The sequence below is a fragment of the Pseudomassariella vexata genome (assembly GCF_002105095.1).
Source record: "Pseudomassariella vexata strain CBS 129021 chromosome Unknown BCR38scaffold_5, whole genome shotgun sequence".
Classification (NCBI taxonomy): Eukaryota; Fungi; Ascomycota; class Sordariomycetes; order Amphisphaeriales; family Pseudomassariaceae; genus Pseudomassariella; species Pseudomassariella vexata.
In genome coordinates this window covers 2,123,391-2,137,179 of record NW_024467960.1, presented here as the reverse complement: position 1 = coordinate 2,137,179, position 13,789 = coordinate 2,123,391, and the positions used below count along the sequence as shown (strand labels likewise).

Below are 13,789 nucleotides of genomic sequence, written 5' to 3'. Positions count from 1 at the left end.
TTTGTGTTGATGCCGCATCTGCTTCCCTTACTCATTGCATGCCGAAGTTTTCTATGAGAAGCGTAGACATTCGCAGTTGCCTGCCTAATTACGAGGTGACTGAATAGATGCCACCGTACAACGCCTTACTGAGTGCCGAGACTTCAGTTACAATTTCCCTTCAGCATGCGTGTCAGAGGCATCGATACCTCCGCAGCATACCATGATTACACCCCGCGTGATCCCCAACCCCATTACATTCAAAGCCTACAGCGCCAGCTTTGTGTCGTTCCAATCTAATGGTCCTGCTCCCCCCTAGATGCATTGAACCCCGAGCACGCTTGATATGTCACCTTTTCCGAGCCCAATTATCAACCTCCGACTAAAAGTCTCAGATCTTACAATTCCACCATAGCTTCTACCCCCTGTTACCGCCCTTCATACCTCCCCCCTTCATCCCGGCACCAAAACTCGACCAAGCTCCGCGCGCCCAGCGCGTCGCCGCCCCGTATCAGCGCGGCCACATCGACGTTGAGGGGGCTATCGGTCTCGGGGCAGCCGAGGAGCATGCGCACGGCGCGCACGCACTCGAGCACGCTGTACGCGGGCGTCCACTGGTCCTTGAGCAAGTCGAGGCAGATCTCGCCTGTGGCCAGGGCGATGTTGGCGTGTACGATGGGTGTGCGGAAGATAATTTTGGGCGGGTGATGGGGGTAGGTGGGCGGGATGTGGATAGTTAGGAGCCAGCGACCTTCTGTTGGGGGAGGGGGAAAATAACGAAGTCAGTTAACTTGAATCTAGAGCAGGGGAAGCAGGGGTTGGGGTGGAACGGGATGGGAGGAGGGTAGTGAAGATGACGAACCATCGTATCCATTCCCGATCCCCCGCCCATTTATGACGGCCTCCCAGTGCAGCAGCCCCTCCTCGCTAACAGGACCAAGCCGCTCGATGCCCGACTCGGTGGAGGCTTCCTTCTCCCAGGTTGCGAGCTCGCGGAGGAGGCGCTTGGAGGCGCTGCGCGAGGAGGAAACCGTGCTGGACATTTGACACGGGGTGCGTCGGACAGGTGCAATGCTGGTCTAGCGAGAGATGGCGATCCTTGCAAAAGCTGATTTAGTATTGAGTTCAATGAAGCGACGAGTGACGGTTCAATTCGATGTTGATTTTCTGCTGTGAAGTGGTTGCTATTACCAGATGCCGGTAGCAGCATATGGCGACGGACCCGGCAGCTCTCTGCACGTCCAGCTAACAGGGATGACGGACACCGAGGCTTGCTTGATAAGTGTGGGTCTGGGGTTTGGTTCTCCAGCTGGCGACGAATTCGGAGCCGGTAAAACCTCCGAAAGGGATATATACATGTATATGGCATAAGCGCATATGCACCCTCCCAGCTCCGCCACCGATCGTTGCCCAAATCGAGTCTCAGTTTACTCGGCTCGGAACGCTCTCTCACTTACACCATTGGCTGCATACCTGGCTACGAGTACGCGGCTCAAGCCAGCAGCCAGAACGTCTGGTTACACAGTCTGACTTCTAGTTGGGCTGGCATGTTCAGCTTCTCAGGCTTCATCCCTCCTGTCCTGTGAAATCTCTGGAATGGAGATTCTTTATTGGTCCTCAATGTCAAAATCTGTGGTCCCCTCGGTCTTTGCCTCGACTAAGTATACGAGCCCTGCTTGCCGAATGGGGAACTGGAACAGGGAAGGTGGTAACCCTGTTGGCTCGCCTCCCTGTTTCCTGTCCACTTTCCCCTTCGTCGTACCCTGCGCAGAGGTCCATGCGGCAAGCAACAATGCTAACCGATACAAAATGACAGCAAAATGACAGCAGAATGACATGCAAATGGTTAACAGAGCTGACAATATTGGATGGGTGCAGAGCAACATCCCGGCAGAAATACAGAAGAGGTGGCCCAGAGAGGTCCACTTCCCCGTAGCAACCCCAGACAGGCTGACGTTAAACTGACAGGCCAGCAGCCAATTTCCATGCAGCGGCACATCACGGCTCTTATCACACCCTGCCTGCAGGTACATTAGCATATCCTCTGGCGAGCATTCGTTTCGTCATGATTCGCAACGTCTTTCATGCCTTCGCATCTTTGGCAGAGCATTTTGTCCAGGATTGGATATTTTTGGACATAAAACGAAACAGGGCAGTGAACCATGGGTTGTGCCACAGAACCATGCCATCCGAATTCCTAGAGGATACGCTGAGTTTTAGGAGGGGGTACTTAAGCAACCCCGACACCCTTTCTATTACAAAGTGCAAGTATTTTATATCTTGCTTCTTCCAAATGAGAAAAACTGAATCTTTTTTCCTTTCCTTTGTTCATGATGTCTCGGAAGTTCATGATTTTGTCCCCCATTATTACATCAGATTGTTCTGCACGTCATATCTTCAATTCCTCTTTTAAGATGAACCTGTCCCACTACTCTTCCCAGAGCCTGCCATCTGCAAGTCTCTCCGAATCGAAGGATGAACCCCTGGGCTGGGCCCCTTGTCGGTGTTTGTTGTCGTCGTAACCAATACTGTTTGAAATAACATCCAAATATGCCTTCCCAGTCTTCTCAGAACTGCCTGATGGGCTGACAATAACAGATCTTTCCCTCTTCGAAGAAGCAACAACAGCATATGTCCAGTCTTGGGGAGTAGTCTGCTTGCTTCCCCGGCTTGATGAAATTCTTCTTTCCGAACGGCTCATCCTCTTTTTACTTGCAACCTCCGTCACTAATCCCACGTCAGCCGGAAGCCGGCACCGAACATGCTCTCTTAGAGCAACGTGTCTCATCTTTGCGAGCAAGTGCTAGGCACAAACAACACCGTTATCGCATCTGCCGGGGTAGCGCCAAGCTCCTTCTGCTCGTCAACCCCCCCATCACTCCGTCTCTTTAATTCTTCGTTTCTTTCGTTCCGTCGTGGTGGCCTAATGCACACAACAATGTTCTTGGGCGTACTGCCTACAAGCAATTGTGGGTTGGAGTTATGAGTGGAGGGAGATGTAGCACGACGACACTTTCAAGTTCCTGTCTTGTGCGTTCTTCAGGGCCCTCATAATTCAGTTCAATAACCAGGGGTCAGTTTCCCTCCTCCATCCACCCCATCTGCGGCGAGGCTAGCCCATGTTCCTGGCTGCGGAAGCGAGATAGTTCTGTATGAAGTCGCAGTCACAGTCGCCATGCCGTATGATCTCGTTCTTGAGCTGGAGCACCTCCTCTCTTAGAATGGCGGCGTGAGCGGCTAAAGAAGAGCGCTGAGCCGTCAATTCGCGTTCCCACTCCCGGAGGTCGTCGATGTGCTTCTTGGACTTTTCTCGACATCGGCTAGCCGCGAGTCGATTCTTCTCCCGGTTACGATCGTGATGGGTTGGCCGTCCTTCTGTGGTGGCGGAGATGCCGTTAGAACACTCGTGGTTCAGGGGCGAAGTGGAAGGGGCCGACTCGCTGTGCAGACTATGGAAGCTCTGAAGGTTATGTTTCCTACGTTTCAAATGTCTGGATGGCCGCGGTTCCGGCTCGGGCTCCGATTCTGAAGGGTTATTGTTGTAGTGCTCTTCGGGGTCGGCTTGGCCATGTACTAGGCCAAAACCGGTCTGTAGACTGCAGTCAAGTTCTGCGTGGGGGTCTTCTTGATACGTGGATGGTGAAGCGAGGTTGGCAAATTGTAGTTGTTGCTGCTGGGAGTGCCATTGTAGCTGTGGCTGTGTGAGTATTTGTGATTGCTGTGGATATTGCCGTTTCTGTTGTCGTTGTTGTGATTGTTGATGTGGACGCTCTTGGTGACACAGGGCGGCATGATCACACTAAGGCCCCGCACATTGTTAGTATACCCAAAACAATCGTGGCTCACGACCCTACTAGATAAAATGCCCCCCTGGTTGGGGTACCATATCAGATGAGACTGGCAGGATCAGGAAGATGACTCACGTCGGATGGGGGGTCATAACTCGTGAAGCTCGTGTCGGTGCCTCCCGAATCGGGGTGGAGGGGGAAGCTGAAGTTGAAGGGTTCTAGTGATGACCATGCGTCCAAAGTCGACGGAACCGGCAATGGTTCCGCTGGATGTGTGTGTGCTTCTGGTTCGAAGTGACCGACCTGGCCGACCTGGCCGATTACAGGTTGTCTCCAGACGATCCCGTGGGCCGCTGTATCCATTATGACAATGGACAGTGAATGGTTGAGTCTTGTTGCGCTGGGAACAAGCCTCAACAGGCTTGAGCTTGCTAACAAGTGGGGCGAATTATTTTGGTATGTATTGGCCTTGGTCTTGGGGATCGAATGATTCTTGCAAGTGGGATAACAAGGAGAGAGAGAGAGAGCGTGAAGAGAGAGAGTTTGAGAGAGATAGTTTCGTGATTCTGCTATACTCAGCTCACTATTGGCGACTGAGCAAAAGTCTACAGTCATCTGGCACAGAAGGCTGCAAATGGATTGCGTGCTTCTCTGTCCTGGTTCCAACTGTTTTTAGTGTCCTGGTCAGAATTCCCATGAATAAGGGGACCCCTCCAAATTGCCTTATCGTTTTTTCTACTCTCCTGCCTACCCTGTGGCGATACTTTACCTATTTGGTTACCTGTTTGGTTACCTATTTGGTTACCAAGCAGGGATGTACGCATTCCAGACTAGCGGCAGCGTTCCACATCCAAAGAGAGGGGAAAAGCACTTTTGCCTGAGGTGCTTCTGATTGGCCGAGCCTGGCGGATGGCCTTCCTGGCGCTCTGATTAGCTACGACTTTGAGGTAAACTTCCTTTTCCTTTTTTCGGCGGGTTTTTCCGTCTCTTTTGCTTCTAATGGTGTTCAACGGGATGCGAGTTAATGAGGGAACTAGTTCTTTGTTGATGACTGTGGATGGATGTCGTATTGATCGCTATGCCTGCTCTACGCGTTGTGCATCGTAGGCTGGTGTTGAGAGGCTCTGTGGGGTACTATTGCTCTCTAAGGAAGGAAGGAAGGAAGGAAGGACGCGTCTGACCCACTAGCTACACTAGCATCTGTACCACTTTTGGCCTAGGGAATGACTCTGGCGCTCAATCCCACACCACAGTTACTAGTAAATTGATGGCGGCTTCGAAGATCACGACTAGTTAATACTAGAACCAAACACAGCATTTTGCCCCTGGAACGCCCGAAGTCAGTTCCATGTTGGGGCGGGAATGGATATAACGTAACCCACCCATAAGCGGGCCACCCAACTAACAACAACATCATCAATTTCTACGTCGATTCTTATCGCTAGGTCTTTATTCTTTCGTCAAATGGATCAGGAAGACCAGATCAAGAAAGCCATCAAGTCTATTCGTTCTGGGGAAGTCCCTAGTATACGTAAAGCAGCCGAGCTCTTTGGGGTCCCCAGAACAACCCTCCAAGCCCGAATTCAAGGCCGCCAGAGCCGGACCACCGCCCACCAACACCGACAGCGATTATTACCTGCCGAAGAAGCTACGATCGAACGAGCCTTGCTTCAGTTAGCTGCGGGGGATGGCCCTTGACTATCAAAGCAGTGGAAGGGCTAGCAGTGAACCTGCTGGAAGCGAAAGGAGATACAGACCCCCTAGGGGTCAACTGGTACACTAGCTTTCTAGACCGCCACCCTAAGCTGAAGATCTATAGGGGTCGTAGTCTAGATCAAGCTCGAAAGGATGGTATCACGTACGATATCCTCACCGAATGGTTCGACCTCTACCGACGAGTTAAAGAACAATACGCGATCACGGACGATGATACCTACAATATGGACGAGAAGGGGATTAGCAAAGGGATCGGTGATAACCCTAAAGTTATTATATCTCGAGAGGACGATCAGGCCTTTGCTAACCAGCCTGGTAACCGTGAATGGGTCTCTATCATCGAATGTATAGGAATCAACGGCTACCCCCTACCGCCTTTTATCATATTCGAGGGCAAGAAGATTCTGCCGTCTTGGATAGACGAGAGGATCGATCCAAGGACTGTTATTCAGGTCAGCCCAAATGGCTGGACCGATCGACAGATTGCCTTGACCTGGCTACGCCATTTTGATACGTATACACGTCAACAGTGTCGTGGTCAATACCGCCTTCTTATTCTAGATGGTCACACAAGCCACGTATCCCTTGAATTCGTCGAATACTGCGAAGCAAATCAAATCATTCCTCTATGCCTGCCCCCCCCCATTCGACCCACGAGCTTCAACCCCTTGACAAGGGTATCTTCGGCCCTCTGGCAAAGGCGTACAAGTCCCTGATCATGAACGGTCTATCTTCGGTGCCGTACGAGTCGACAACCAGCAGTTCTTATTATTATATCAACAAGCTGGATCTACTATCTACCGCAATATCCCGGGCGCTTGGAGAGGTACTGGCTTATCCCCACTAGATCCGTCGAAGATCCTCGCCAAGTACCGGCCAAAGACCCCTCCATTTGCGAGCCTTACCGACGAGAATGGTGTACGCGTTGATATTCAAGTTGATAGGGATACGGCTCAGCAGATCAATGAGATTGTAGCTAAGCTTGTCACTGTTTGTGATAGCCCCTTACAGCGTAAGGTTTCTTTTATTAAAGAGACTTGCCTAACAGCTCTAGCAGATAATCTAGGCTTACAGAAGAACAACGAGGGCCTCGTTAAGAAACAACAGGAGAGTAGAAATAGAAGGACGAAGAAGGCCTGTGGTACTGCACGTGTATTAACTGTTAAAGAGATTCGAGATAAACAGCGCCGGAGAGAGGAGCGAGAGGCTCAGGTAATGAGTGAAAAGGAGCGTAGACAAGCTCTTAGGGGCGTTGTTACCTTTGCTAAACGCGTTTGGAAGGAATTACCGCTCGATTCTGATGTATTTAGTTGAAAATAGCGTTGTGAATAGCTTCAACTCTGCTTGTTATGCTGTTATTGATCATCCTCTTATTATGCCAAAAATGGCGGCCCGCTAAGGGGTGGATTACGTTAAATCCCTAACGCAGACACTCGAATATACATCATATACATACATCTAACTTCGCTCTCCGTGTCACCCACTCGTCCCCCCGTCCGATTGGCCCAACCAAACTGACATTTGTAGGTATAATCTCAGAACTTCCTAGGCGGTGGCCACATCCGCATTCGTCCTGCGAGAAGCCTTGTTAAAGTGGCAAACCCACAGTCTACGTGCAAGCATCCTCTGCGCATGCCGGCATGTGTGCGACCCACCTTGGGTAGATCTCGCGTTCCCAAAAAAAGGTTGGTCAATAATGACATGGACAACAGGGCAAGCAAGTGAGGATGGATCTGGGGGACATTGGTCATGGGACACCAGGATTGGGTTGCCATGCGGCAAACCCCCTGTACTCTTGACTTGCCTTGTATTTTCTCCCTTTTCTAGCCACCCTCTACCAACCTCTTTTCTACTTCGGGGGTACGCCAGTGCCTACTATGGTATCTGCTCGAAAATTGCCATCCCCTCATTCCTAGGCCAACTACCGTGATGCGCATGTCCTAACCCGCGTCGTTTTATACTTCGTCAGCTCTCGAGAGTTCAACGCCGGTGCAACTCAAGAACCATCAACGAAAGCATCAAGCTATGGAGGAGCTTCCGGTCAGCTACCGGGTCATTTACGAACGAGCCCACGCGAACCCGTTAAATGTCACCCATACGACCACACTTCGATGCAAACCACCCCGAGCCAGAAGCCCTAGCTATGTTGGGGAGAACATCAAGTCACAAGGCAGAGATGGGCTAGAAGGATGTACATGTGTATGTTTACGGGCATATGTTCATTATTATATTTCTACAATTGGGGACTTTACTTTCGTCGTCCACATGGCGGAGCCAAAGCGGCAGCCAAAGCCGGGGCACACCAGCCATTGTCCCCCTTTCAGTGTGTTCTACCTAGCTCCTTCCTGGCTGAATCTGAAGTGAGCTTCCAATTGTCCTCAGTATGCTATGTAGGAACCCACCGCGACTGGTCAGGTACATATCGATACCTTTATGCTCATTCCATTCCCCCTCTTCCAAAAGCAACGAAATAATAGTGTAGTAGTTTCTGACCCCCATCGTCATGTAGTTGTTACAATGTCTTCATGCTTTCGTGAAATGCCAAATCATATGTGCTGAACAACGTCTGTAGATTTCAAGCTGGAGCCCCTGGTGCCCCTGGTGCCCGTGGACAAACACGTCGGAGAGTTGTCTCCGATGAATCGAGGCGACCAAACATCCTTAGAGTATCTTTGTTAGATTCCACCAGGGGGCAGCGTTGACTAGCTCGTACTAGACTGTTCGCGCCACCTTGTCGATACGCTGGATTGCGATACCGAACACGCGTTTTGCGAGGCGGTTTCTACTTCGTCACCAGGTGGTGATCTCTGGCTAAGGTCCAGCTAGTTTTCACAAGGTACTTTCCACCCAAGTGTTCAGCCAATAAACTTCGGAAGCCTGCCTAGGACTCGGTCTCGGTCGACTCCTTCGTTTTCCAGAATTGCATCATGCGACTCCAACGCTTTGCTGCACTGACCTTGGGCTTCTTGTCTGAATCGGGCTCGCACGGAACCTCGATGCTCAGTTTACTCCGTTCCCCATGTGCGCTGCTGATGAGTCTACTAAGACTAGCTAGACTAGATCTTCGTCGACCGAAAGCAGTAGACGTGAAAGACGCTGGACGCTGTTCATGAAAGGGCACATTTCTCGGGTGAACACCGGGGAAGTTGCTCTCACGCGTCATCGTTGAGTTGCTACTCGTCAACGAAGGTACATCAACCGATATGCGGACAACCTCGGGGCCCGGCTCTCCCATGAGCAAGGATTGGAAGTTATTTTCCTCAGTTACCGATGAGGGAGCTGTGGAGATCCGCTGCGCATCGTATGACATGGGTGAAAGGGGTGACGGGAATGACGAAGAGTGACTTGCCGAGTAGGGGCTGGCAGGCGTCAATGACGGGCCGGGGAGGGTGAATGGAGAAACCTCGACAGGGGCAAGGTCTTTGGTGACTAAAATATGGCGAGGTGAAGGCATTGCCAAGTCTGTCGAATCTGGAATTGTCTCATAGATTCGTTCTTGGTCAACCGCACGACGAACCGGTCCCTCCTCCACAATTACTTCCTCGTGAAGTGATGTAGATGATGTTTCGGTCCTCATCCTTGACTCAGGGGGCTGCATATCAAGACTTGAACCGCTGCCTTTGCGTTTTACACATGTTCCCAACGAGAGGCTTTCTTTCGCACCTTGCACTTTTCGATCCAGATCTTGCGTCGGCGTTGAATTGGAGTCGTCAGCTGATACTGATTTGGAATCACCGTCTGCTGTGGATCGTCGCCGGGCATCAGGAGCAGAATTTCTGGTCACGAGTTTGGCACCAGTATGGTCCTCGTCTTCTTCATCCTCCTCAAACACGTCGGCCATCGTAGAGGAGCTCCCGAATCGATGTATACCAAATCTGGCAGCCTCAAAAGGAGGCATCTCAGGGGCGCTCTCGGCACGACGATGATAGTGCATTCCAGGACCAGTGAATCCTCGCATGCCGGCAGCACTGTGGAGTTGGCGCTTAATCTGAACACCAGATCGTTGGGCTTCGTCCCAAGCTGGATCGCGACTCAAGGGGGTGTTAAAAGGACCCAAGGCAGCATCGAGATCTATCATTGGATATGATGTGTCATCTTCTGACTTTATGCAAGGCTGTGCTGAACTGGTTTCCTTATTGTCAGCAGGCTCGGTTGCCATTTCCAAGGCATCCACATATTCATTTTCCATATCGTCGTCTAAACCTATTCTAGACGGCGGCGGGGTGAGCGAGCGTCGAAGACCAGTTTTCATTTTCTGAGAGCGGGACTTTGACTTTCGTGTGAGGATAGATCCAGCCCAGGATTTGACATTCTTCTGCTTCTTTTTCTTGCCCGAGGAATTACTGGGGTCAGACAAATGCGTAGGCTCATCAGCAGCGAATTCTTCATTCTCCGATGAGGAATTCACCTTCAACCCGCTGTCTGAGGAGCTGGAACTGTGCGGTCGTGCCTTCGTAGGTGATCCCGAACTTGCAAGGGATTCGAGACCGAAGAAGGACCATCTTTTGGGGGTCTTCGATGGGCTAGGAGTTGTGGATGACGAAGGCTCAGGTGCAGGCAAATTAGATAAAAGCGGAATAGAGTTTCGTCTGCGTGGAGACAGCGGTTGCTCTTCTGCAGCAATGCCAATTGTGCTGGGTGTGCGTTCAAGGACAGCACCTGCCGTACTTGGCCGGGGTCCACCCTTCTTGCTGCAGACAGGTGACCCCAGTATTCCGTGCATGTCGTAATCTGTTGTGGTCGAGTTTGAAAGTGAAATGATGGATGAAATACTGCCAGACACGGAGTGTCCGTGGCGACCCGTAATAGTGCTCGATGTATCTGTCGATACCAGAGATAACGGACGAGGGATGAATTCCAGGGTATCTGAAAAGCCCACCCTTGCTCGTACGGTTGGTTTTGCGGGTAGGCTGGGTTCACACACAGGCAAAACAGGACTCGCTGTCATAGTGTTCACCGTTGCAGATTCAACGTCCAGTTGAAGTTCCGAGTGAGTAGGCATCGGCTGTTCATCACTCGTCTCGGGGAAAGGTCTGACCTTACACTCGAAATCCGCCGGACTAGTAGGAGCGCTACTACCTCGTAACGGATTAGGGCTGCTTGGTTTGAGTATCATAGTCAGATCGTGGCTAGAGATTGCTGCAGATCGACGGTGCGCGTGTCGGCCGCGACGCGCTGGTGGGATATCGATCGGGGCTACGGTTGGCGATGCAAACCCGCTCTCGGGGTTTGTTGGACTCGTGCTCATTACGGTAATGGATTCGCCAGCTCGAATATTTCCACCCACGAACTCGCTCCCACCTCGTCGGTGACTTCCACGATTTGGTAGCATGCGCGGAGATGAGGGTGATAGAGGAGGACTGAGCAAGGAGCTGTCGGTTGTCAATGTGGCACCCGGGTTGAAGCTGAAATCGGGAAGTGCCGCAGATCTGGGTCGACGATCTTCAGAAGCGCTCTCGGGACTGAGTCTGGCACCCGGGTTGAAGCTGAACTCAGGAAGCCCCGGAGACCGAATGGGTTGGTAGCTCGGGCTTCCCAACCCGGATGTATCACGCCGAAAATCCAACTCGGTGGCTGACATGGGTCGTCGACCAGTACTTCTCGACAACGATGATGGGGCAGATGATGACGCGGGACGCGCAGGGAAAACAAACGGCGGATTAGGAGGCGGTTGTATGCCGTGAGGTGAATAGGAAGACGACGCCGAGTTGTCCACGGGGCTTTCAACGGAAATGGATATTGGCGCCGGGATCGGCATGGTGAGTTGTCGTGTGTGTCTGCCCGCCATTCCTACGGGCTCGATTCCAACAGTGGCAGACTCCGCCGGGCTGTTGGCAGCGAATGCGGTTGCCATGTTCCTTCAAGCCGCTCTGCGGCACAGATTAAAGCAGCGCCTGGCTGAATAAAGAGGTCATGAGGCGTTCGTCTGCCGTGGTCGCAAAAGATGAAGTACGTGACGAGTTCCGTGTTGATTACTCGCTCGGTGAATTGACCCTGCGGCTTGATTAGGCATCGAAGAATGTGTGGCAGATTTTCAGAAAAGAACGACATCAAAACTGAGAGTGAGACTGGCTCCAACGGGTAGGCCAAGGGTGACGGATAGCATCGTTTCGCACGAGCGACAGTGAGTGGTGAAAATAACAGAAATAGGACTAATCATTCACAGAGGCAAGATGTGCTTTCATACCTTTAAACCCAAACCAAAACGGACGAGTCGGATCAAAACTGTGTTTCTGCGAGATATGCTCGGGCGCCGGAAATGGGTGTTTGGCGGCTGCTTGTTGTTGTTTCCCACAGGCCAATTGCCGGGAGACCGATCCTTCAAAATAAATGCTGTGTAATGGAATTAGAAATGGGAGAGAAAAAGAAGACTCTCGATTGTTGTAAGGAGCGGACGGCCAAGACCAGGACAAATCTACATGAGATTTGCGACTGGAATTGAGCCAGGCGTGAGGCCGTGGTGACGATGCTTGAAGGTGAGGGTTGAAGGCAAAGGCGAGGGAGAGATGAGGAGAGATGGTACGGAAAGGCGATTGCGGCGCCCTGGGCTTTGGTGCCAGGTGGATGGATGGTGGGCGGTGCTGCCAGGTGGTGGTCCACGCTTCGCTTGTCTTCTCAAGTTACTGCTGAGAGGGCCAAAGGCGAGCTAGGTGCAGCGAGATTAGAAAATTGGGGAGAGGGAGGAAAGGCCGCCGAATGGCTCGAGACGCTCATCCCACGAAAAAAGGTCACTCTGTTAGTGGGCCCTCCGCGTAAATCGGGTCAGACCTTGCTGCCATTTCCCAGCTGTGATGCTTTGATTTGTCACCTCTTCCCCACTGCGTCCCAAGACATGGCTGGCCTAGGCCGCATCCGCAGGCAATCCCACGCTTTCAGGGGACTCGTGCTAACAGCATGTACTTGACAAACCACGGTGGCTCCCAAGGCTCCTCTATCTCGGCGCAAAAGCGAGGTACTCGCAGTATCTATGGAGATTGCGCGGTTGCAGTCTCATTGGTAGTGATAGACTTGCCCAACAACACGAATCATACAGCGCGGTCCCAAGGAGCTTTTGCCAACCACAAGTTCGTGTTATAGTAGTAGTTCAAGACGGCCACAGCGCGGTCTGGGTTTTGTTTGGTTTTTTTTTCGGATGAGATATCGAAGGCTATCTGCGAGGGATTTCTTTGGTTTGAGCCAAAACCAGGGTCGTCTTTATCTCGAGTTGAGTCCTTTCGTTTCCGTGTAGTTGATTTCGTCCATTATTATGAAGCGCAGGTACATTACGATGAGCAGCGGCTAATACTTTACATGCTGCCATTTCTCTCAAGTACCCTCTTATTACTCTCGGAATCTATGGATCCATTCGTCAACCAATGTGCCAACTCGTGAATTTTCGGTTCCTGGAAGTTCTTGGTTAGGGGGAGCCCGGCTATCCTGGCAGTCCTGGGGAAGTCAACACCTTGGAAATTATGCAGTTGGGCCCGCTGCTTGTCTCTTTCGGGTCGCAAGTTTCGTGCATCTAATTGCCTGTTGCGGCGGCTCTTGGGGTGGCATCGTGCAACTTGAGGCTCGCGCAGTCTCAAGGCGTTTGCAGTCCACCGAAGCTATCCATGGCGCCCTTCAACAACGGTAAACCTTCAACTCATGATGAGATCATGGTATCAGTCGAGCATGAACCGTTTCGTTTCACACAGCAACTCTACGGAGTCAGCTAATCGCCGTAGCACTGCCAAGAACCCCAAACCAGCCCAAGTCAGACGACCTGCTCGAAAGGTACTTTTACTTCACCCTGAAGGCTGCAGGGCGCAAATCCGAAGGCCTGGCCGCAGCCACCTTCGCTCTCAGCAGCAGCCAGTCATCATCTGTCGCAACTCGCCACGTCCAACCAAGGCCGACGACCTCAATGTGCTCGGACCTCTCCTGCATGCTGGTTGTGGGTATTCGACCGGATAAAAGAGAGGAGATCTTGCAGCATGCTTGTGGATATGCAGGTTCGTCCAGTTGAATGATTGCACAACATAGAATGCCAAGAGTCAATGTTTGATCGACTCGTGAGGGCAATAATTGCGTTAGCAAGAGCTGCACCATCGCAAGGCACACGATATGGAAATCGTATCGAAGCGTCTCATTGTAAGCCACGATGAGGCTCTGGACTGGACAGCTTCTGAGTTCTGCGAGGAGAAGCATGGCTGGCGCAACAACTCTATGGGCTGGTCATGTCTAAGAACATCGCGGCAAACGAGCAGTAATTTCACCTCGCCCCCCCACCCCCCAACATGAGATGCTGCCGCATCCGGCTCAAATCAAATTGTCCGAAACTTCGG

The 13,789-nt window shown here is 51.8% G+C and overlaps 4 protein-coding genes across 4 annotated transcripts; 1 reads left to right on the top strand and 3 right to left on the bottom strand.

Annotated features, from left to right (window-relative positions):
• Positions 1 to 2: 2 nt before the first annotated feature.
• On the bottom strand, positions 3 to 1,295 carry BCR38DRAFT_430153 (ubiquitin-conjugating enzyme/RWD-like protein). The gene is made up of 2 exons (XM_040860019.1): positions 842 to 1,295; positions 3 to 733 (listed from the first exon to the last, which is right to left on the bottom strand). The coding sequence occupies exons 1-2, from the start codon at positions 1,020 to 1,022 to the stop codon at positions 408 to 410; spliced, it is 507 nt and encodes a 168-aa protein (XP_040717358.1). The 5' UTR covers positions 1,023 to 1,295; the 3' UTR covers positions 3 to 407.
• A 1,796-nt stretch (positions 1,296 to 3,091) lies between these two features.
• Positions 3,092 to 3,325, bottom strand: BCR38DRAFT_340104 (uncharacterized protein; the record flags this gene model as incomplete). Its single annotated transcript, XM_040855751.1, has 1 exon — positions 3,092 to 3,325. A coding segment is annotated over one exon (234 nt), but the record flags the coding sequence as incomplete, so codon positions are not given.
• A 3,627-nt stretch (positions 3,326 to 6,952) lies between these two features.
• Positions 6,953 to 8,106, top strand: BCR38DRAFT_179176 (uncharacterized protein). The gene is made up of 3 exons (XM_040853917.1): positions 6,953 to 7,006; positions 7,196 to 7,290; positions 7,453 to 8,106. Exons 2-3 carry the CDS (start codon positions 7,233 to 7,235, stop codon positions 7,845 to 7,847), a joined length of 453 nt encoding a protein of 150 aa, XP_040717356.1. The 5' UTR covers positions 6,953 to 7,006; positions 7,196 to 7,232; the 3' UTR covers positions 7,848 to 8,106.
• Positions 8,107 to 8,364: 258 nt separating this feature from the next.
• Positions 8,365 to 11,064, bottom strand: BCR38DRAFT_340121 (uncharacterized protein; the record flags this gene model as incomplete). Its single annotated transcript, XM_040855753.1, has 1 exon — positions 8,365 to 11,064. The coding sequence occupies one exon, from the start codon at positions 11,062 to 11,064 to the stop codon at positions 8,365 to 8,367; it is 2,700 nt and encodes an 899-aa protein (XP_040717355.1).
• Between the last annotated feature and the right edge of the window lie 2,725 nt (positions 11,065 to 13,789).

Excerpts from the sequence above, each read along its gene's own strand:
- BCR38DRAFT_430153 (XM_040860019.1), bottom strand. The coding sequence starts at position 1,022 with ATGTCCAGCACGGTTTCCTCCTCGCGCAGCGCCTCCAAGCGCCTCCTC. Across the intron at positions 734-841 it reads GATCGGGAATGGATACGATG|AAGGTCGCTGGCTCCTAACT; the intron begins GTTCGTCATCTT and ends CTCCCCCAACAG.
- BCR38DRAFT_179176 (XM_040853917.1), top strand. The coding sequence starts at position 7,233 with ATGGGACACCAGGATTGGGTTGCCATGCGGCAAACCCCCTGTACTCTT. Across the intron at positions 7,291-7,452 it reads CTGTACTCTTGACTTGCCTT|CTCTCGAGAGTTCAACGCCG; the intron begins GTATTTTCTCCC and ends ATACTTCGTCAG.